Below are 23,861 nucleotides of genomic sequence, written 5' to 3'. Positions count from 1 at the left end.
GGCGCATGCCCACTCATCAATGACAGCCGGAACTATTGAATAGTTTTTATCTTAGATATTTCTTTTTTACTATCTTTTTTTTTTTTTTTTAGAAAATCACATTTCAACAATTGCGTACAAAATTACAAAAGCGCACGATCGTACTTTTTAAAGAAACGTACAAATAAACATAAATCCCACAGTCTGGACTCGTCTCATTCACACCAATTCAAACACCCACAAGCTTCATACCACGCTGATATCATACTGCACTCACTCAGCTCAAACAACCACCCATACTCTCCTGCCACCTTTATCAATTTGTTCGACCAAGGTGCCAAACCAAACAACATACAGTTTTGGCTACTAGTTTTTGTGCATAAACCAAATTACAAAGCCTTCCGATTTAAACAATACCAACTTCACAAAAATGCACAACAGAACATTAGACAGAATGTTTGTTTGGCAATCAACAACGCCAGGTCGATGTGTTTCGAACCCTCTTCAATATAGGGTTCTCCTCAGGACCAAACAGTAAATTTCTTTACAACTCGATCTTCACGTCTCTACGTCACGTCTTAAAAACGACTTTAAGGATGAAAACCATTCAGAAAACTTTACTTGGTTGTGTGCAAATAATAAACATTTGTGCTGAAAACCAATTTCCACAGGTTGTTTATACGCTATGTAGTAAAACTCCATGTTGGTGCTAAAGCTTGTTTGTGGCCATTTCCATGGAAAATGTGCTGTCTGTAAATAGTGCACTACCACATCACGCTTTAGTAATAGATTTATTAAGTGAGTTTTCACAGATTAGCTAAAACATTCAGGCATCTGTCCTGTCAACTAAGGAGCAAATCTGGGTTCATGTGTACCTTATGTGAGCTAGACTTTTATTACACATGGATCAAACAAGGCCTATCTTTTTTTTTTTTTTTTGTACAGCGGAAATTCTGAAGTCAAATTTTAAGGTGCTCTTGTGATGAAAGGCGACTTTGCGAAAAAATATTTGCCTAGGAGCACACCGTTTGAGACCATTTTACGTGACAAATATAATAGTTATGTTGAGTAGCTTATTAAAAGTTACTAGACCTGCAGGTCTAGTAATATTTTTTTATTTTTTTTAAAGCAGTTTGCTAGGTAGAAGGTAAACTAATGCATAAGCTACTAGACCTGCCCTTCAGTAACTGCTTTCAGAGTGGGGGAGTGAGACTGTTGTTTAGGTGGCACCCATGTACGCTTTAGCGTGAGGGGGCTCTGTGGATGTACTGATGCAAAGGACTGCCACCAGGGTTACTGTCTTGTGTCCTTAGTTGAATTGTGTAGTATTTAGTATTGCTGTGGGATTTTAAAAAAGTACTTTACCCCAGCCTTGTCTTTTAGGGACCAGACCTAGAAGTTTGATATTATAGCTTATCTCCACACTCTTCCTGGGACTCCTCACTCTTGCTACCCGGCGAGTCAAGTGCTGGAGGGGATGTACTTGGCACAGGTTGCAGAGCCATAGTAGGGCAGACCCTGGGACACCAGGGATGCATCACTTCTGATAATACAGAGTAAAGGAAGTAAGATTGTACATTGGTTACATAGCCCTCCATCTCTACTTGAAAGCACCCATGCCACGTATCCGGATGGATGTGGATTTTCAGATGGGGTGGCCATTGTTTAATACTTGAGCTGATTTTTGCCAGCTCTATTGGTTATTCGTGAAATAACTCACCAGTTCAATGAAAGTTTTAAAACTATGAAAACGGGAATACTAGTTTATTTTTTTATTTTTTATAAAGTCCTCTTTTGGCTCTTGTATAAAATTGCTGCAGCGGTTTTAAACAAAAGCCGCTTCTTAAAACTAAAATGGTGTCATAATGGTGTTGAGGGATCCTGGCTCTGTATCCTACACTTGTGACTGGGAAGTAATCTGCAACAAGGGAACTGTCCCATAGCTGTTGTCCAGCTCGGCGAGCTCCTGTGCTGCACACTGGATCTACCTGTGAATTTACACACGTGCGCCCGGCCTACCTCTTATTCATTTGAAGTGGAGCTTCTGGTCCCTGGTTGTTTGTCCTGAAAGCTGATTCGTTCTTTTCACCCTCCTTAGTTTGAAGAAGCTGCACAAGAAGTGGCGGATGAGGTGACCCGTCCTCGTCCTTCTGGCGAAGAGACCCTGCAGGAGATCCAGGTTATGCTCAAGTCTGATGCTAACCCTGCAAATATCCGTAGCCTGAAGGTGAGCGCCCAAGCAATGGATTTGTATGGTCACTTTTTTAATGCAGTTATACTAGTTAATGTTTCGAATTTGGGTGCCGCAGGTTCAAAATGATTTGTGCCATCGATGCTGGCTTATAGAACTCCTCAAACATAAAAAAAACAACCACTGAACTCTGTTGTAGGTGTCCATTACAACTGTGGTGCTTGGTGGCATCTGCTGTTTTGCAGGTGCTTGCTTCTTGGGCAGAGTTGAGTAGAAGTGTCCTGTTTACATATCTGTTCCCACGTGGCCCGTAGTATTCCTGGGTTCTGACAAGAAGGGTGGCTACAGACCTCCAGCATCGTCGTGAGCCCTCCCTTTTAAAAAAAAAAAAAAAAAAAAAAAAAAAAAACATCTTAAGCAGGAGTGGTGGTGTAGCTCAATTATTTAAGAGCCTTTCTTATCTGCAGCTCTGCAAGCAAAAGCTCTTAAACATATAGTACATCAATAATGGGCCAAGTAAGTAAAAGTAATAACAAAGAAATTAAGGGGAAAGAGGGCTGGAAGGAAAAGTGAAATGGTGGGCATATGAAAATAAGAAAAACTGACAAGAAGGAAGGGTAAAAAGGATGAAAGGGTGGATGCACAGGCAAATGGATCGATTGACCGATGGATGTAAGGGTAAAAACAATATTTGCATGAGGGAGAAAGTGGCTTCAGTGGGATTTCTGGGTGAATGGATGAGTGGTCGCCTGGATGGAGTTGTGGAAGGGTGGATTGCTGGATTTATAAAAAGAGGGTGGATAGATGAAGCCTGGATAGATAAGGATGTATGAATGTTTGGAAGAGGTAATTTAAGGATAGATGAATGGAAAACTAATAATAAAAGGATGGATGGAATGGTGAAAGGATGGATAAAAGTATGGAGAGATGGATTTATGTATGAAAGGCTTAAATATGAATGGAAGGCGTTAATCAGGGACCTCATCTAGAACGGGTAGGGCTTACTCGCTTCGCTCACCCAATGGCGTTCGAGGTACGGATCAAAGTGGGGTTATTTTGATTTGCTGGCTGCTCTCTTGCAGACCTACTGAGAAAGCCCCACTGCTGTCTACGGAGCTCCCCGCCGCTTCTGATAACGCATGTTCTTTACCCACAGTCGGAGCAGATGTCGCATCTGGTGAAGATACCTGGTATCGTTATTGCTGCCACTGCTGTCCGTGCGAAGGCCACCAAGATGTCCATCCAGTGCCGCAGCTGCCGGAACGTCATCAGTAACATCGTGGTGCGGCCGGGGCTTGAGGGATATGCCATGCCGCGCAAGTGTAACACGTAAGGGTTTGCGTATACCACAAATAGATTCTGATGCAAGTGTGCATGCCAAGGTCTCCGTGGAGAGTTCCCTTGGATGACGCGCATCCTCGTGGAAGCAGGATGCCATCTTATGTGTGTCTTTTCATTCCAGGGAGCAGGCCGGGCGTCCCAAGTGCCCCCTCGATCCGTACTTTATAGTGCCGGACAAGTGCAAGTGTGTGGACTTTCAGACACTGAAGCTGCAGGAGTCGCCAGACGCTGTGCCCCACGGAGAGATGCCCCGCCACATGCAGCTGTACTGCGATAGGTAAGGCCCTGACTCCAGAAAGCTGGGGAACGCCCTCGGTTTCTTTGCTGTCAGTGAGAAATTGATTTGTGTTGAAGTTGCCTGTATGAAACCTGCAAGCTTTTCTAGACCCTGAAAGCTTTTGTGTGTGGGAGGTGTTTTTTTTTTTTTTATGGAGAGTTGTACAGTGCTTTAGTATGTCTTTGCTTTGTCTAGAAGTGCACCTTCACCTTCTGGTGTTGTGGATTCCGTCACAGACTGGGGTCTACTTTCAGGGTGTTTTGAGTTGGATAATCCTTGTATGCATACTATTCTACTTTGGTATGTTTGGGTGCACGTGGTATGGTGGTTGCAGTGGGTTTCTGCCAATTTAGGTATTTACCGCCTAGAAAAAATCAATAAGTACATTGTCCAGCTCCAAATATGTGTTCGAGGTAATTGAAGTGTTTGATTGGTCCACAGTATCACTTGGAGCACCCACTGACGGTGTATATTTGTGATACACAGTGAGTTGCGGTTGTGTGCATTTGATCTGTTAGATTTATAAGCAGTTTTCTGTCTGTTTCCCTATGTGCAGCCAGTCTAGTGCTCCTTTATGTCAACCTGGCTTCCACCAGACCCCCCCTCCTACTGTAAAGCAAGGTTTATATTCACAATCCATTCGCAACTTAATGCTGGCTAGAACATTGCTCTAATCATTTGGCAGAGTAGTCTGCCAAAATCTCAGTCTTGGTAGGGTTGTTTTTGTGTGGTAGAGTCCGGCAGATCAGCTGATGTATGTTTCTCATGGCTCTTTTATTGAGAAAAATCAAAGTTGCATTCAAATCCCAATAGCTCCTGCAATTCCTCTGAGGCCGGACCAAACCGGTTTTATGAATCAGTCTGTCTTTACACAGGACCATAGACTCAGTTACTTTTTCTGGGTATTTTGCTTAGAGTAGTGGCTGGGTCGTTCCGTGGTTATACAGTGCATCCAAGTCCTGCAGATGCTGTTTGAATGGGCTACATCGTTAGGCGTTCATACTCCTTACTGTCGTAGCCAAACTGGCTTCTGTACCTAAACTCTAATCTTTCTCTTTGCTTAGGTATCTCTGTGACAAAGTGGTTCCAGGCAATCGGGTGACCATCATGGGCATATACTCCATCAAGAAGTCTGGCATGACTTCGAGCAAAGGACGTGACCGAGTTGGCGTGGGCATTCGCAGCTCCTATATCCGTGTGGTTGGCATCCAGGTGGACACAGATGGCACAGGTGATGTATGCGTGGTGTAGGCACCAGCAGTGCACGTTGGTTCTCGTGTGTAGCAGCCAGTGGTTGGCATTTTCTCCTAGAGAGCATCTTTGAGCTATGCAGCACATAGGAAATTAAGATTATGAAAAGAGTACAGCCCCTTCGCTGGGTGACTTCAGAAAAAGACTCCAATCCTGGATCTTTGACGGAAACATAGCGCCCGGATAGCCCTAGGGGTGACAGTGCATTGCGTTACAAATGCTCTTTGATTATCACTGAAGTGAATTTACCTCCACAGATGCAAGCAATTTCATGGGTGGAGCTATAAGAATGTCTCTTTAGCAATTGTACACGTGTTCTGAAAAACTGTTGGCTTATGGGTTTGGATAACTTGCACATTTTGACTTGCGTAAACATTTTGTCCAGATTGGTGTGCACTAAAAATGTAGCCTTGTTGGAGGATGTCGGTAGGTATGCAACAATTAAGTCTTAAGTTGATTTTTGTAAAGTTGTCAGGCCTTTAATTATAGGCCAACCTCATTCTTTCAGAGAACTTGGGATCAGGTACTCATTGGAAACACGAGTGTGAAGTCTTACCCTGGTTAACTGTTTCCTTTCAGGTCGCAGCGCTGTGGGTGCCGTGACCCCCCAGGAGGAAGAAGAGTTCCGCCGACTGTCCTCCCGGCCAGATATCTACGAGACCGTTGCCAAGAGCATAGCTCCTTCCATTTACGGCAGCACGGACATCAAGAAGGCAATTGCCTGCCTCCTGTTCGGAGGCTCCCGGAAGAGGTGGGTTATTTGAGAATGAAGTTTGTTGGCACGAAGAAGTTTCTCCTCGCTCATTGTATGAGGGTGTACAGCTAGTCCTGGTCTATTCTAGCATCACATCTGCCTCGTTCTCTACAGACTCCCTGATGGGCTTACTCGCCGTGGTGACATCAACCTGCTGATGCTGGGGGACCCCGGTACGGCCAAGTCACAGTTGCTGAAGTTTGTGGAGCGCTGTTCGCCTATTGGGGTAAGCAGATATGGTCTTGGCGATTGCTGTCTCTGGGAGTGGCCATTTTGTGCAGTTTGGGGCCTGCTGATGTTCTCAGGCAGAGTAAGAGATAATCAACTCTTCTGCTGCCAGGGCAGGGTCAAGTGACTCAGCCCGTGGTTTCCTTTAGTTTGTAGCTCCAAAGCCCTTTATTAGGTGAAAGACCTTTCATACGTTGATGCAGTGTGGTGCAGGCATTAGCTGTTTGTAGCGCTGCGACGGGGCAAAAAGATGTCGCAGCAGAATGTTGCATATGGCCAGCGTGGCATGTAGCTAATTATTTTCTATGGTTTGCAGGTATACACCTCTGGGAAAGGTAGCAGTGCTGCTGGTTTAACAGCTTCTGTGATGCGTGACCCGGTGACACGCAACTTTATCATGGAGGGTGGTGCCATGGTTCTGGCAGACGGAGGAGTTGTGTGTATCGACGAGTTTGACAAGGTGAGCGGACTGTCCCGTGGGAGGGTGGTGTGTGTATTTTGTGTTTATTATACCCCTCCCCCTTTTTTCCTCCTACATTGCTAATGTTTCCTCTGCTTTCACTAGATGAGGGAGGATGACCGCGTGGCCATTCACGAAGCCATGGAGCAGCAGACCATCTCGATCGCAAAGGTTAGTGCGTCACCCGGGGCCCCTCTGCTGCTTGGTATGTTGACGTGAGTCCCACAGGTGCACACTGGTGGTCTGAGTCTTTGCCCCCGACTCTAGAAGAAACCTGCTCACTCACCGTTCTTCTTAAAGTTCCTCTGGTCTGCCACACTGCTGGAGAGTAGATGGATTCTGACAAAATGGCGTCTGCCTTCTACCCGAAGGGGGCAAATGTTGTAGTGTCAAAAGCATGGGTCGGGGCCACTGGACATACACGATTCTGCAACTGCTGTTCTTTTCTTTTATTTTCCTTTTAATGTGTACTTTCGTGCGCTAGCTGCATAATTTGCAGATTTAACACCTTTCCATTTGTAATTAAGATGGATCTAAAGGTTTGTTCTGCCCATGGGGTGCACTACTATGCCACTCGAGCCCAAAAAAGTTAACCAGTCCCCTTCAGCAGTTTCTTTAATTATGCAGGGGGCTGACCCCATTTTTGGGTTGGTGGGAGCCTATTCATTTTGACCAGGGAGTACAGTTTTTGGATCCCTCAGAAAAAGACATTGTAAAAGTAATTCGCATGGTGGCTGCCATAATTAATTTCTTGCACTTCTTAATCAATGTTAACAGCCTGTTTTCAAAGCTTCAGTTGTCTCCTAAGTATTTGGATAGTCAAAGAATCACTTTGGGGGGTCAAACCTTGAGGTCCAATGTTTCGAATCCTGATGTACATCTTCCTGAGACTCGTACATAATGCCCTTCAAATGAACTATCCTGTCAGGTATATTCTGCCAGGTATCTTAGGGGGGAGGGGGGGGGGTAGCCCAGTGTGATCTGCTATACCTTGTCGCATACATCCATGCTCCACTGCTGCATACATTTCAGTGACGAGGAGGAAGACGCCTGTTTAGACGTTGCCATGAGTCAACCCAGAGACTGTATCATTCCTTCAGACTTTCAGTGTCCAACTAAAGACAGGAACGACCCACAACACTTTTTTGAAAAATTTTTTTTACCTGTTTGTGGCCGTTGGTTTGTTTTTTTCAGATAAGTTTTAGGGAGGGTATGATCAACTCTTAAATGATTCAGCAATAGTAGTTGACTATTAATTTGTTTTTGTACTAGGCTGGCATCACTACCACCCTGAATTCACGTTGCTCGGTTCTGGCTGCTGCCAACTCGGTGTATGGGCGCTGGGATGACACAAAGGGTGAGGAGAATATAGACTTCATGCCCACCATCTTGTCTCGATTCGACATGATCTTCATAGTGAAGGACGAGCACAACGAACAACGGGATATGGTAAGTGGGAAAGAAGGGCTACGATAAAGAAGGCCATGCATGGCTGTCTACATCTAAAACGTTTTAGAGAGACCTCATTGAGATTTCTCAAAGGAAGTTACCGCAATCTTGCCTTAGTTTAGTTTTAATATACTAAATGATTTTGCCCTTTACAAGTTCCAAGTTCAAGCTAAGCAATGCTTTACCCATTCCCTAACAGACTGCGATTGCAGCCTTCACCCATGTGAAGTTAAGCTCATGATGAGCTATGGAAGACTTGTTTAGCAGCCAAAAAACGAACAATCCTTGTTTATTATCATTCTATCTTTTTTCTCCCGGAGTTGAGGCTTGGGGCGAAGGTGATGACAGGCTGGTGGAGGGTTAGTTGCACTTCTATTCAGTGCACATTCTGGTCAGGCCGGCCAAACCGTCCTATGCACTGCAGCTCTCTCCAACCCGAACTGTGTTGCTGGGTTGGAGAGAGCAGGCGTAGGCTCCTAGTCTAACTGGGAGTGCAAATCATCGGCACTCTGGCCAATCCTAACGTTGCTTTCAGCAGCATGAATGCAGCGTCAAGATTGGGCGCAGTGCACTCTGGGAACCTGCAGAAGAGGGGTGTGATGCAGCAGGTAATTTTTTTGTCTGCTCCCTCTACTCGATCAACCCATCAGCCGCTACTGTTAATTACCATGAGTATTCTCAGTACAGAGAGGCATGGGCAGCAAATATTAGAAGTGGTGAGATGCTGCTATATCCCTGTTGGAGAGGTTCATACTGTACTCTAAACGGTCTGCAAGATTGTTCTTCCTCAACATGCCTACGTTAACTCTTCTCCGCATCGGTTAGTGACAACTATCATGCCATGTAAACTTGAGACTTGTGATAGTGCAATGTGATATAACTAAGGATCCCTGTTTTCAGTTTTTACTGATTTTTACAGATAAATACAGACAACTATTTATTTTCTTGTCTGTAGTTTTATAAATGTGGACAAAAAACAGAAATTATGTGCTTTTTGAGTGATTCTAAATACACTTTGCCATGACTGCCACGCTAATAACTGTATTGATGGGTAAGGGGGTTGCAAAAAGGCTTAAACAGCAGTAGATAAGAACATGGCTGATACTGAAAAGTGCAGATTTTTCATGTAAGTGCAGTGATTTATCTTCTGTGGGTGTTCATATTACTGAAAGCATGACTGCATATTTATTGGTTAAATTAATGTGGCAATATACCAGTTTCACCTTTATTTTCTTTTCATAAAACCCATAATAAATATGGATAAATGCAGATAAAGTTGACAAAAAATATAGCTCAATAGAGACGGAAATTTGCCAAAAATACATGGCATAAGTATCCTTTCAAATGTTTTCTATAGCAAGGTTTGAAACAGCCAATATGTTTGACTTTGACGTCCATGCAGTGTTCATTTATGTTTGTAAATGAACAATATTGGGGTAAACAAATGACAAATTGAGTGGCCCAGTTGTACCTGCCCTGGCAGAGAAGTACACCACTTTCCAGGCTGTGCACAGACAGCAATTTCAGTGCGATGCAGACAATGGATGAAGTTGGTGGGTGGAAACACAAAGTGAGTGAAGAATGGACAGACCAATGAATAAACCGAACTGACCAAAGGCTCCTATATGGACATGCATTTTTGGAAAACTTCAGTTGCAAACCGCTAATGCCGCCTATAGAGTGCATGGCTAGTTTAAGGCTGACCAGAGAAGTGATTAAGGGTGTACTTTATATCCAAAGCAAAGTTGTTCTGGAAGTTGAATAAGAGCAAGAATTGCACAGGGCTGGAAGTGGAAATTGGCGGCAAAATATTTCTGTAACCCGGCTGCTATGCTGCAGCAAGTTAGATCTTAAACAGTTTGTGGTGCAGGTTCCTGTAGTGTCTGGAAGAAGCAAGTTGCAGGAGCCACCGTTCAGTGTAGTGATGATTTTCTTGTTTTTCAGACTCTGGCCAAGCACGTCATGAATGTGCATCTGAGCGCCTTGACCCAGGCCCATGCTGTGGAGGGAGAGATAGAGCTCAACGTGCTCAAGAAGTACATTGCGTACTGCAGAGGGTAAGAGTTGCTCTGTACATCTGTCCTTGTGGCCCTTTGTTTTATTGAAGGGGGAGCCTCTGCGCTAACTTGGATTATTTATCTTTTTTGCATGTAGAGGTTTTAAAATGTGGCATCCTTGTCTCCGCTTTCAGTCCCTTAAACTAGGGCATACAGGTAGTTTTCCTGCTGCCATCTTAGTGCAACAGTGGGTAATATTCACAAGTTGAAAATATTACTATCTCTATGCAATTAGCTTTTTTCTTCACCCAGTACTAACCTAACCGTCACCTTTTCTATGCACAAGTTTCACGTGACCTTCCTCTGCTTATGCAGGCGATGTGGACCCCGACTTTCTGCTGCAGCAGCGGAGAAGCTGAAGAACCGGTACATCCTGATGCGAAGTGGGGCCCGGGAACATGAGAGGGAGAGCGACCGGCGATCCAGCATCCCCATAACTGTCAGGTGAACTTTTTTGAGCTGCTAAATCTTCTTTTCTTTTATATTTTATTGGCGAGTCTATGGCACAGTGATGTCCCTTCTCACTGTAATCTTCATGTTTCTAGGCAACTGGAGGCTATTGTACGAATCTCTGAGTCCCTCAGCAAAATGCGTCTGCAGCCCTTTGCTACAGAGACTGATGTTGACGAGGCACTGCGACTGTTCCAGGTTTCCACACTGGATGCTGCCATGTCTGGCAGCCTCTCTGGTAAGTGTAGAGCCCAAAATTATCCTGTCTTCCCACCCTGAAAAGTCCATCGTGTCCACATGCCCATTATGGTAGAGGATGTGGCGCAGTGGCCAGAGCGGCCGACTCCGGAACTGGGGATCTTGCTTCGAGTCTCTGCGTCGGCTCAACATCCTGTGATTCAGGGCATATCACTTAATCTCCCTGTGCCCATGGACAGCGCCTGTATGCCCTCAAGGGTGATAAGCTATGCTATATAAATCTACATATATAGTTAGCAGGCTTCCTTCTTTGTTGCACTATGTACCCCTCCACTTGTTGACTCTGCCCTTGGCAGCCGAGTGTAGTGGTGGTTCATTTTTCAGCGTAGAAAGATCTGGAACAGTTGTTTTTTTTTTTCCCTTTTGCCAGATTCTCCTGCACTCCATTGTAGCTGTCTTGGAGTGTCAAACAAAATCTAGGCAGACTAATCCTAATTTACTACAGGTGGCATTGAGGTGCCATATCAGTACATCATGTTTGCACACTGAAATTTTACTATATTTTTTTTAACAAAAAAGGGAAGCCTCTGAGAACTCATACATTAGTGTCACTAGGAGTACACAGGAGTTACTTTTTCTCTGCGCTGGATTTTACTGCCTCCCCTAGTTTGGGTGCAGATATTCTCCGGGTTAAAACTCCCCTGTACTCGTGTAAAGCCACAGAATAATAGTGTGGTCTGCTCCTTCTCCAGGTGCTGAAGGCTTTACCACGGTGGAAGACCAGGAGATGCTGTCTCGGATCGAGAAGCAGGTGAAGCGGCGGTTTGCTATTGGTTCGCAGGTGTCTGAGCACAGCATCGTTCAGGACTTTATCAAACAGGTGAAGACGAAGGGGCTGGAATGTGTTTTTTTTTTTTTTTGGAGGGGGTGTGTCTAATGTTTTGTTGGATAAAACCTATATTGCCCCATGTACTGTGATGTACACTTGCTCCAATTTGCTTTTGCAGCTGTGATTGGACTGCATCTGTATATTGGTCAGAAATTAGCACTGGGTGGGCTGGAGAGAGGCAATGTGTCTCACAGCAGAAGTGATTCGGATAGTTCTGATTCACAGTTAATGCTGAATTACATTTTGGGGCTTTGGGTAGAGTCCTTAATTGTCTTTTTGAAAACTAAAGACGCGTATAGCAAACCCGCAGCAAGCTTTGAATTCATTGTAATAACCGATTGTCCAATTGGACAACCATCATAAATGTTAAGAGAATTTCTTGATTTTATTAATAAGCATTTTTTTAAACTTTTGTTGTTGAGTTAGTCAGACCATCTTAATTTGACAGTTACCCAAAGTAGTCACATGTATTTACTTTGTAAATATTTTTAGCCTCCATTTTCCTTTGCTGATTTTTAGGACCTCTGCTAAGACTTTGTTTTTACCAGTTTTATTTTAAAATAGTTATATTCGTGTAACTTTCATAATTGGGTTTGGAGACCCATTGGAGTTGGTGATAAATATGATTACATTGTCCACATAGGCTAAATGGGTGATTGTCTAGCTTTGAAGGTAAACATGCTGTGTGGTCAAAATACATTGAGTTATATAGGGTTCTCTTGCATAACCACACACACACACACACACACACATATATATATACACACACACACACACACACATATATATATACACACACACACACACTTATACACACACACACTTATACACACACACACTTATACACACACACACTTATACACACACACACTTACACACACACACTTATACACACACACACTTATACACACACACACTTATACACACACACTTATACACACACACACTTATACACACACACACTTATACACACACACACTTATACACACTTATATACACACACACACTTATATACACACACACACACACACACACACACACACACACACACACACACACACACACACTTTGGCTTTGATGCAACTTTGACTGTAGAGTTCTGGGCCCCTGCTGTTTAGGTTCACAGTACCAGTGTTCTTTACTTAAAACTGATCCACAATTGGATCTTTAAGCCCCCTGTAACTCCCTAGTGAGAGGTATTTGAGTACCTATGGCATTGAGACTGAAGAGGGTCTCCTAGGGGCACCTCACCTAGGTCATGCAGACTGCCACTGTAGCATCAATGGCCTGGTGCATCAAAACAGTCGACATGGCCACTGCCTACGTGCTATTCCAACTAGCACTGGCCAAGATATAGGTATGTCATCCCTCTAGCAGGCCTTATCAGCCCCAAGGGAGGGTGCACTATATCACAGGTGTGAGCATATCTGCCTGGGCAGATTTGCCCACACAATTTTATGGTCTATTCCTTAATATTGTACGTACCAGTGAAGCCATAGAGAGTACATGGGCTGGGATCTTGACAACTAGAGTTCCACAACACCATGATGGCTTAACTCAATCCAGGAGCGTGAGTACCGAACAGCTTCTTGTAATAAACGCACACTGATGCCAGTGTGAGATTTATTAAAACTTACTCGGAGGACACCTCCGAGGTGGTCCCTGAACCTACAGACCCTGCTGTGGGTACTGACTGGCTTTAGGCAGCCTGCTACACACAGACCTGTTTCTGGGCCCCTGGGTGGAAAGCCTCTGCTCTCTGGTACCAGAAACAATGCACATCCTGGGCAGAGGTGTCACCCTCCTTCCACATTTGGACAGTGCCCGAAGGGGAAGCATCAAAGGTCCACTGTCTTTCTAAAGCGTCCCCCAGCCTCTGCTGCTAGCAACAGATGGCAGCCCCCAGTTTACTCCCCCACAGCTGGAAAACTCAGACCAGGTGGTGTGCCCCCAACCCCCGGCGAAGTTTTGCGCACTTAAGTTCCGTCCATCTTGAAGATTAGGGACCCCACCCAATCTGGGCTAGGTCTATAGTCACTCGGGTAAGGTGCCCATTGGCCCTACCTTCTACCCCACACCCCCTAAATGTAGTATATGGGTAGTTCCCCCAGACCTAGAAACCAGATGTTCGAGGCATATGAGCTGCAGATCACACACTGAGGATAAGATCGCCATCTGGTGTTGGGCTCGGATGATTGCAGGTTGTTGTAGTCTTCGGAAGAAGCCTTTGGTCACGAGGTTGGTGACTCCTCCCCTGGACAACAATGCGCATGGGCATCCACTCCATCGTCAGATTGTTTTTTTCCGCCATTGGGTTCGGATGAACTTTTTTCTGCTCCAGCAGAAAACTTTCAGCAATCGATTTAATTCTTCAATCTTCTTTTCATCGAGATCATCTCGGACCGGTTCTGGAAGCGGCTGATGGACAGGACACCCTTCAAGAAATGCCCCCGGTGTGGAGCGAAGTTCCCCACAGTGATCACCACGAGGTTTGTAACCTCTGCCTGTCGCCGGAACACAACGAATCGACCTGTCCAGCTTGTTCCGCTTTCCGTTCCAAGAAGACCCTCCGGGACCGAAGAGCTCGACGCCATATTATGGCCAAACCAGCTCCAGAACCGGAGGACATCTTTGCTCAGGATGTTCCTGAAGATGACACCGAAGATCTCGATCGTGTCCGAGGCCGACGATTCCGATGACCTCATCACTCCAGGGCAGCGTGTGAGTACCAACCCCCTGCCCCTGCCCCATCCAAAAAGACATTGGTCAAGACTCCGCCAGCTGGGCCCAGTCGAGACCGGAAATCCTCTTCAGAAGCCCCGCCCTCGGGCCCGGCTCCGAAGACATCTAAGCCTGTAGGTGGCTCGGGCTCGAGCAAACCTCATGTGATTGTGCCTATAACACCTTCGGCACCGAAAACTTCACTGTCGGCACCGAAACAGGCTCCAAGACCGAAATCTCCTTCGGCACCAAAACGTTCCTCGGCACCGAAGTCTCCACCGGCGCCGAAACGTTCTTCGACATCGATGCCTAAAAGTCCCTCGGCTCCGAAATTTCCATCGGCTCCGAAATTTCCATCGGCTCCGAAATTTCCATCGGCTCCGAAATTTCCATCGGCGCCGAAATTTCCATCGACGCCGAAAAATCCATCGACGCCGAAACCTCTGTCGGCACCGAAAAATCCATTGGTACCGAAAACTCCGTCCACACCGAAAAGTTCATAAAGACCCGAAACGGTCATCACCACCACCGCCTTCGGAGCCAGATTAACTTTTTCGCCCAGATCCTACTCAAAAGCGGATCTACATCAATCCCGAAACCGGACATGTGACTGCCGTCCCATACAAGAAACGGAAGCTGGACATCACACCACCTCCAGCTCCCATACGGAAGAAGGACTGTGCTACTTCACCACTTCGTCTTTCCTCTCCTTTATTACCTCCTAACCCGTCCCCCCCCCCCCCCCCCTCCTCCTCTTCCTCTTACTCCTCCTCCTTCTCCTTTCCCATCCCCCTATCATTCACCTCCTCCTCAGGATGATAATGATGACTTGGGGGGGAGGGGCGGACCCTGATTTATTTAATGATCCTGTTGATCCAAACGACCCTTTTACGTTCCCAGACACAGCACCCGTAGATGACTGGTCTTATCCAATACCTGACATGCCTGACCCCACTACCTACCCCTCCAAGCCCTCCCCTCCTGATGACCATTTATGGTTTGGGCAACTTATAAATAGGGCAGCAACATTCCACGGCGTCACAATGCACACAGACGCCCTTGAAGAGGACTTTCTCCTCTACTTTTGAGCAGTCACAAAAAACTGTTCACATACTGCCCATGATCAAAGGGGTTATAAAGCATGCCACTGAAGTCTTTAAAGACCCTGTTCGAGCTAGGGTTCTCAACCCACGCATCGAAAAAAAAGTACCGACCAGCCCCGCAGGACCCTGCATACATTAAAGCCCAGCTCCCTTTAGACTCCTTGGTCGTATCAAATGCCAGGAAGCGCGTTAACTCACAGACAACTGGAGAAACGCCTCCCCCGGACAAGGAGTCTAAACTTTTAGAGGCCTCAGGCAAACGGGTCGCTGCGCAGGCGGCGAACCATTGGCGTATTGCGAATACCCAGGCCCTGTTAGCCCGGTATGATAGGGCGCATTATGACCAACTTGAGGACCTTATGCAACATCTGCCTGAACCCTTTAAGTCCCAGGCCTCTGACCTCATCCAAGAAGGCAAATGAATATCTAATGCCTCCATTAAATGCGCCTTAGATGCGGCAGACACTGCTTCTAGGGCGGTCAATACTAGCCTCTTACTCAGACGACATGCCTGGCTCCGTATTTCCGGTTTTAAACCGGAGGTTCAAACCGCAATTCTGGCTCAACCTTTCAACCAAGAGCAGTTATTTGGCCCTGCAGTGGATACTGCATTGGAGAAAATGAAAAAGGATAATGAAACTGCCAAGTCTATGGGAGCACTGCAGTCTCCTCCAACCCGGGGTTCCTTTCGTCGCTCCTTTTTATAGAGGAGGCTCCAAAAACACGGGAACTGAGTCCACATCCACCTTTAAAAATTCGGGACAAACATCCCCTAACAGAGGATATTTCCGAGGAGGTTATCGGGGAAACAATAACAAAGGTCGAGGGCGGGGCACCAACAATAACACCCGCACCTCCCCAGCTACTAAACAGTGACTTGCCACCACTCCCCCCAGACCATTCCACTCCGGTCGAGGGGCGGCTCCAACAATTCCTACCTGTCTGGACTTCCATCACCACAGACAGGTGGGTAAGACAAATTATCCAATCTGGCTACTGCCTCGAACTCATACAATCCCCCCCAAACATACCGCCCAAACAACGTCCAATGTCCTCACATCATCTCTCTCTCCTCAAACAAGAAGTTCAATCCCTGTTACAAAAACATGCGATAGAACCAGTCCCCCTTCAACATCCGGGAACAGGGGTATATTCTATATACTTCCTCATTCCCAAAAAGGACAAAACACTAAGGCCCATACTGGATCTCAGACTACTAAACCAGTATATACATTCGGATCATTTTCATATGACCACCCTCCAAGTCCTCCCACTTTTACAACAGGGAGACTTCCTTGCCACATTAGACCTCAAGGACGCATACTTTCACATCCCTATGCATCCCGCTCACAGAAAATATCTACGATTTGTGGTAGGTGGGCAACACTATCAATTTACAGTTCTCCCATTCGGAGTAACAACAGCACCCAGAGTGTTCACCAAGTGCCTAGCAGTCGTGGCAGCGCACCTCAGAAGACAACAGATCCATGTCTTCCCCTATCTGGACGATTGGCTCAAAAGCCAATACACACCAAAAATGCGTTCTCCACACTCCTCGCACGATTCAAACTCTCCACGATTTGGGATTCACTATCAACTACCCCAAATCCCACCTACAACCTTCCCACTTGCATCAGTATCTAGGAGCAACCATAGATACATCCAAAGCCATTGCCTATCCCAGCACTGCCAGGATAGCCAGTATACAAAATCTCATCTCTCAATTTCAAACTCATCCATCTCTTCCAGCAAGTGTTCATGCAGCTCCTAGGCATGATGGCGTCATGCATCTCCATAGTCCCACACGCACAACTTCAAATGCGTCCCTTACAGGAATGTCTAGCACAACAGTGGAACCAAGCTCACGGAAAACTTACCGATCTGGTGTTGGTGGACAGTCGCTCACTGAAATGGTGCAACACCATCAACCTGTCCAAAGGGCGACCGTTCTTAGAGCCTCTTCCACAAGTTGTGCTAACTACCGACGCATCTCTCACAGGGTGGGGAGCCCACCTCCTTCACCATACCACTCAGGGCAAATGGACCAGTCAACAAAAACTGCTCCACATCAACCACCTGGAACTCTTAGCAGTGTTCATAGCACTAAAATCCTTTCAGGTACACCTAAAGAACAAAACTGTCCTCATACGCACAGACAACATGACGACAATGTATTATATACAGAAACAGGGAGGGACACATTCTCTCCAACTGTCCCAACTGGCACAGCAAATCTGGAGATGGGCAATTCCCCAAAACATCTACCTGTTAGCAGAACATCTCCCAGGGATCCACAATCAGGTGGCCGACCTCCTGAGTCGCCACACACAGCAGATCCACGAATGGGAATTACACCCCAAGGTTCTACTCCCCTTCTTCCAAAAATGGGGACAACCAGACATAGACCTGTTCGCCACTCCCGAAAACACAAAATGCCCAACCTTCGCCGCCAGGTTTCCACACCCACAGTCGAAGGGCAATGCCCTATGGATGAACTGGTCAGGCAGATTTGCGTACGCTTTTCCGCCTCTCCCACTAGTTCCATTTGTGGTACGCAAACTGAAACAACAGTCGCTAACACTAATACTAGTAGCTCCCACTTGGGCACGTCAACCGTGGTTCACCACACTTCTGGATCTATCTTTAGTTCCACATCAAAGGCTACGCCTCTCCCCGGATCTATTAACCCAGAACCATGGAGAAATCAGACACCCAGATCCTCAAACACTGAACCTAGCGATCTGGCTCCTGAGGTCTTAGAGTCCGGATACCTCAATCTCCCTCCAGACTGTATGAATATCATAAAGGAAGCCAGACGACCTACTACTAGAGCGTGTTATGCCGCGAAATGGAAACGATTTGCCATCTACTGCGCTAATAATGACATGCATCCATTGGATGCTTCCATCCAAAACATCATTTGCTATCTACTACACTTGCAAAGATGCAATCTAGCGTATTCCTCTATACGTTTACACCTAGCAGCCTTAGCAGCCTAATTGCAAAATAGGCAACACCTGTCCCTTTTTAAGGTACCAGCTATCAAAGCGTTTATGGAAGGTCTCAAAAGAATTCTTCCCCCAAGATTACCACCTTCCCCAGTGTGGAATCTCAGTGTGGTTCTAACAAGACTTATGGGTCCCCCATTTGAACCTATGCACAAATGTGAATTACAATTCCTAACATGGAAGGTAGCTTTCCTTATCGCAATCACTTCCCTACGAAGAGTAAGTGAAATACAAGCCCTTACACTAGAGGAACCTTTCTTACAACTACACCGTAACAAAGTGGTTCTTAGGACAAACCCTAAATTTCTCCCAAAAGTGATTTCCCCTTTCTGCCTTAACCAATCAGTAGAGCTACCAGTCTTTTTCCCAAACCCAGACTCCGTAGCTGAAAGGGCCCTACACACCTTAGATGTCAAAAGAGCCTTGCTTTATTACATCGACAGGACGAAACCTTTTCGAAAGACAAAACAACTCTTTGTTGCTTTCGCACCACCACATAAAGGCAATCCCATCTCCAAATCCGGTATAGCCCGGTGGATAGTTAAATGCATCCAAATATGCTACCAAAAGGCTAAACGTACACTTAGTTCCCCCTAGGGCGCACTCCACGCGTAAAATAGGGGCTTCTATGGCCTTCTTAGGTAACATTCCCCTAGAAGACATTTGCAAGGCAGCCACGTGGTCTACCACGCATACCTTCACTAAACACTACTGTGTTGATGTGCAAGCCAAACAACAGGCCTCAGTGGGCCAGGCTGTCCTAAAAACTTTATTTCAAACTGCTGCAACGGATACAGGCGACCACCGCTAAGGGGAAGCACTGCTATACAATCTATCCTCAGTGTGTGATCTGCAGCTCATATGCCTCGAACGGAATATGCTACTTACCAGTATGCATCTGTTCTTGGCATGTAGAGCTGCAGAGTCGCACACGCCCGCCCCCCTCCCCGGGACCTGTATCTGTTCCAGCATCTGTCTTACTTGGACATTACACATGGACATCCTTCTTTCATTCCTATACACCATCTTTTCCCTTCATGGCGAAAAAACAATCTGACGATGGAGTGGATGCCCATGCGCATTGTTGTCCAGGGGAGGAGTCACCAACCTCGTGACCAAAGGCTTCTTCCGAAGACGACAACAACCTGCAATCATCCGAGCCCAACACCGGATGGCGATCTTATCCTCAGTGTGTGACTCTGCAGCTCTACATGCCAAGAACAGATGCATACTGGTAAGTAGCATATTCCTTCTGCAACCTATGAAGAACATGCCGTGTAGCAAAGACTAATGACTTGGGCCCCAGCCCTGTCGGCCTGTCTCCAGCTTTAAAGTTGTGCAAAGACCACGCCTGTCCTGTAGCCAGTGACTGCCTTAATCCAGAGGAAGCCTGCCTGCTCTTCAACATGGATGAGATCTCCTGAGTACAGCGGCCCTGTCCAGAAGAATCCAACTCGAGGGCTCCGGCTGGCACCACGACTCCTGCCAACTCTGCACCTGCACTAGATGCCCACAGACCGGAGTGGCTAACGGTTACCTGTCCAGTGAAGTCTCCCCAGCGATCCTGACCTCGAATCCAGCGTTGGCTGACCTCCGACCCCCGATGCCTGGCTCCAGTAAGAAGACTGACATCTAAAGGCACCCCTGCATCCGAAGCCCCTGCCTGCGCCTTGGTGAACTGAATTGACAGTGCCCCTGCGGACCTTCTACATCTCTACTTACCTCTGCTGTCATTTGGCTCTCTCCTGCAACCTCAGGTTCAACGCCATCAGCCTTTGTCGAAAGCAGAAACCTCATTGAACAGCACTGGGCTCCTGACACTGAATTTGCATACTGCACCCAGCTGCCCCTGTGCCACTGGCGATGTATGTTTGGTGCAGCTTTGTGCCACCCCCCCCCCCCCCCCACTTCTTAACCTAACCCCCAAAGTTTGGCCCCTGCAACCGAGATATTTACCTGCAAGCAGCATGGCTTCAAGCACCCCCAGTCTACATTGAAACGCATTGGTCTGAACTCCGATTTTTACCTCTTCACCTGGCCGCTGGTGGTGCAGTTTTGTCACCTGACCCTTGCTGACCTTTGGTCCCGAAGACTGGAACTGTAAGGGTGATACTTAACCATGTAAATGCATTATTGTTTTCCTCCATATAACATTGAACTGCTCCAACCTTGATTTTTTTTTTTGATTTTTTTTTTTTTTTGATTTTTTTTTTTCTTTTCTTCAAAAGTGAAATGTATTTATATTTAAAAAAGTTCTGACCTTATTGCGAAGAGCCTGGCCATAAAATAAAGTACAAACATAGCTTATTTTTCTAAAATTGGTGTGGATTTCCTTTTTGAGTTGTCCATCATTGGTCAATGTTGTGCAATAATTGTCTTAAACTCCTCTGTGTTGGGTGCAAGGCCGCTAGCCCGCACTAGCACTAATGGAGCACTTTGGGTTTTACATTGAGCCCTGTACACTTTTGGAGAACCCCTTGACTCTGTGCATGGTATAACCACCTAGTGGCTTACCATATACAGAGCCAGTATTTATTTATATATACAGCAGTGCTTTTAGCTGTTACAGGTCTACATCTGATGGCTAAGAGTCCTGGTAAAAAATAAAAAAAATTGCCAGATTTCCCCATTTGAGGCTATCTGAGCTTATAAGGTATGGTTGATATCGCCATCCAATGTATCCCAAAGTTTCTTCCAATTGACTTGATCAAAAGCTGAGCTGTAACTAACACACCGTGTGAGATGTTTCTTCACTGATTTATCCCCTACTAATTTATGGGCAACAATACTATTTATTATGGAGCAGCCTGTTTGAAATCTTGATTGATTGCACTGAAGCAAATTGTCGATTGTCCAGGCATCATTTATCCACTAGATATTTACCAAAGAGCTTACCTTCACTATTGAGTAGGCTTATTAGGCAAGGTCCTTCTTTGGGTCTGTTTTGAATCTTTATATGTATATGGTGAATTAATACCCCTTTTCATGACTAGGGAATCTGGCCTGTTTTTAAGTACTTGCGATAATAGTTGTTGACGTAAATTGCCCCATAATATGGGGTATGCCTTGGGAACCTAAATCTGAATCCCATTTAAACCAACCGCTCGTGAAGATCTAACCTCTTTGATCAATAACATGACTTCTTTTTGTGAAATATCTAATGAGGTAGTTGAGTAAGATGTTAGATGAAATTAAGTAGACTACTGAATGATAGGATCAGTACATGTTCCATATTTCATATGGTATAAAATCGTATTTTGTTGTCCTGTGTCCTAGTGCCATATCTATTCTGGACCCAAAATACCTTTCCATTGTTTGAATTCCATACCACCATATATAGTTAAAGTTGGTCACCTTGATCTGAAGGTAGTTGCAAAGAGATCTACATTAAAGTTGTTAGCTCACCGAATTGACTCTATATTTTCTTTGTGTTGCAGAAATACCCGGAGCATGCAATTTACAAAGTGCTGCAGCTGATGATGCGACGAGGGGAGATTCAGCATCGCATGCAGCGAAAGGTCATGTACCGTATCAAGTGAGCCTGCACACACCCAGCCTTTGAAAGAACGGACTTGGCGTATAGACTTCTGGCTGCACAGTCTACTGACGTTTCTGAGCTTCAAGTAGACTCATTTGTGAAAGGCTGAGCTGCGCTAACGAACGCTTTCTCACTATTGCTTGTTGAATCAACTCGTAAACTGCACGTATCCAGGGTTACTATTCAGGCTTGGTTAGATTTGCCCAGGAAGTGATGGTTACACATTTTCTAAATACTGGATGCATTGGTCAGTGGAATGCATACAACACCAAAACAGGCATCTAGTCATACGATTCAGCTATATAATGGACCATCAAGACTCTGGGGCTCCTCGCTTGTGCCTTCGCTGGATGCAGCTCGAGCTTGTATCCCTTTAGTAGAAGGATGGGCAGACCACCAATGTTGATGGAACACTGCTGAGGAGTTCGTTTTGTCAAATCAAAATTCTCCTGTCCTATTTGAGCATAAAGTTTTGTACAGAAGCTGAGAAATAAAAAAATAAAGTACTTTTTGTAGCCTGTGTTGATTACTTTATTTGGACCATAGAAAGATAAGGTTGAAACTGGGGCTCTTTTCTGACGTGTTGATTTTTTAGGTTTGTACACTACTGTATTGCATGGATTTCGAAGTTTGGGTACGGTTTCGTGCTCCTTTCAAGGATTCTACTTGGGCCCAGACGCCCAGAGTCCATTTGTTCAGTCGTGTGGTGCTTTCATGTATTGCTTTGTTTGCTGCACAGTAAGACTTACCTCTAGACTGGTGCCAGGCTTCATTTTTCAGCATGGCGTCCTCCATACAATGCAGCTGCCTCTGGATGCAGCATACTTTTCTTTTTCACTGCACGGGTAAAGCCAATTATGTGTTTCTTTCTCCTCGTGTTGCATTCTACTGGTTTCCAAAAAGTTTTGGAAGTGACATCTTTAAAAACCTGGCAGCAACCAAAAGCTGGTCTTAAAATATTAAAGCTGGGTGCTAAAGGACTTCTTCGTTAGAAGTATGGGCAGACCGGCGTGGTCGAGCTCAGGAAGCGCTACATCTGCATGATCTGCTAAGACCTGGAATGAAGTGCGTCTTTCAATAAGGCGTGGAAGCTAAATGCGCACGCACACTGGCGAGTGTGGGCTTGTTTTATTTTGCAACCACAAGCAGGGTTTTTAGTTGATAAACAGATTGCCTCTGCTCAGCTTCTCGGAATTTTCTTTCTGAAACAGGCGATCCACTGACGGAATTGTATTTTGGAAAAACAAACCATTCGCAGCTTTTTGTCTGTCGGGGGTGACTTGTAAATGCTTAAGAATCTTATTCCTAGACTGTTTTTCTGTGTGTAAATCTGGAAACAAACTGGGTTGTGAAAGACCAACCCAGTCGCCAAAGGGGTTCATTGCAACAAAGCTGACCCAGGGTCTATACTGGGTTAGTTGCTTTATATAGCTTTTCTGGAGTTCTCAAAACCGAAACTGTTGCAAACCGTCCTGGAGGTGTTTAACTGCTACAGCCAGTTTTTTTTGATTTTTTTTTTTTTTTTTCTTTTCTTTTCTCCCCCCCCCCCCCCCCCTGCCAAGATCAGTTTTCAATGTGGGACTCTTAGATTAGATTTTAGGATTGCAAGTGTGGACCCAAAGTCTAGCATGCGAAGTGCTAGCCATGTAAAAACATAAGACTATCTCAGTGTCTCGCGTGATGCGATTCACTTTAGAGCTACAACTTGTGCACAGTAGAGTACTGTAAGCGGTCGGGTTGAGTAATTACCTCAATGGCACTTCCAGTCCTACCCCCAAGTTCCCCCTGTGTGCCCTGCTTATGACCATATAAAGGCTCACACGACTGTAATTGCCGTTCAGAGATGTTGACAATGGACACAAATTTAGTTTTCATCGAAATGGAAATGTCACAGTTGGTGATGATGTGTTTTGTTGGTCTACGGCCGTGCTTACTTAATTGAAAGGTCTCGCCAGCGGGTCCTATTC

At 45.6% G+C, this 23,861-nt stretch overlaps 1 protein-coding gene across 1 annotated transcript in view; it reads left to right on the top strand.

The window, feature by feature from the left end:
* MCM5 (minichromosome maintenance complex component 5) overlaps nucleotides 1-22,414 on the top strand; it is a 28,218-nt gene extending 5,804 nt beyond the window's left edge. Inside the window, exons 3-16 of the mRNA XM_085601103.1 lie at nucleotides 2,078-2,206; nucleotides 3,327-3,499; nucleotides 3,633-3,788; nucleotides 4,853-5,019; nucleotides 5,619-5,790; nucleotides 5,908-6,019; nucleotides 6,338-6,481; nucleotides 6,587-6,652; nucleotides 7,754-7,930; nucleotides 9,875-9,987; nucleotides 10,303-10,431; nucleotides 10,533-10,675; nucleotides 11,388-11,515; nucleotides 21,794-22,414. Of these exons, the coding sequence (XP_085457229.1) occupies nucleotides 2,078-2,206; nucleotides 3,327-3,499; nucleotides 3,633-3,788; nucleotides 4,853-5,019; nucleotides 5,619-5,790; nucleotides 5,908-6,019; nucleotides 6,338-6,481; nucleotides 6,587-6,652; nucleotides 7,754-7,930; nucleotides 9,875-9,987; nucleotides 10,303-10,431; nucleotides 10,533-10,675; nucleotides 11,388-11,515; nucleotides 21,794-21,895 (1,911 nt within the window). The 3' untranslated portion in view covers nucleotides 21,896-22,414. The remainder of the gene's footprint in view (nucleotides 1-2,077; nucleotides 2,207-3,326; nucleotides 3,500-3,632; nucleotides 3,789-4,852; nucleotides 5,020-5,618; nucleotides 5,791-5,907; nucleotides 6,020-6,337; nucleotides 6,482-6,586; nucleotides 6,653-7,753; nucleotides 7,931-9,874; nucleotides 9,988-10,302; nucleotides 10,432-10,532; nucleotides 10,676-11,387; nucleotides 11,516-21,793) is intronic.
* The last annotated feature ends 1,447 nt before the right edge of the window (nucleotides 22,415-23,861 follow it).

The sequence above is a fragment of the Triturus cristatus genome, chromosome 4_2 (assembly GCF_964204655.1).
Source record: "Triturus cristatus chromosome 4_2, aTriCri1.1, whole genome shotgun sequence".
Lineage (NCBI taxonomy): Eukaryota > Metazoa > Chordata > Amphibia > Caudata > Salamandridae > Triturus > Triturus cristatus.
The sequence above is the reverse complement of the archived record's forward strand: the minus strand, read 5'-3'. Positions and strand labels throughout refer to the sequence as shown.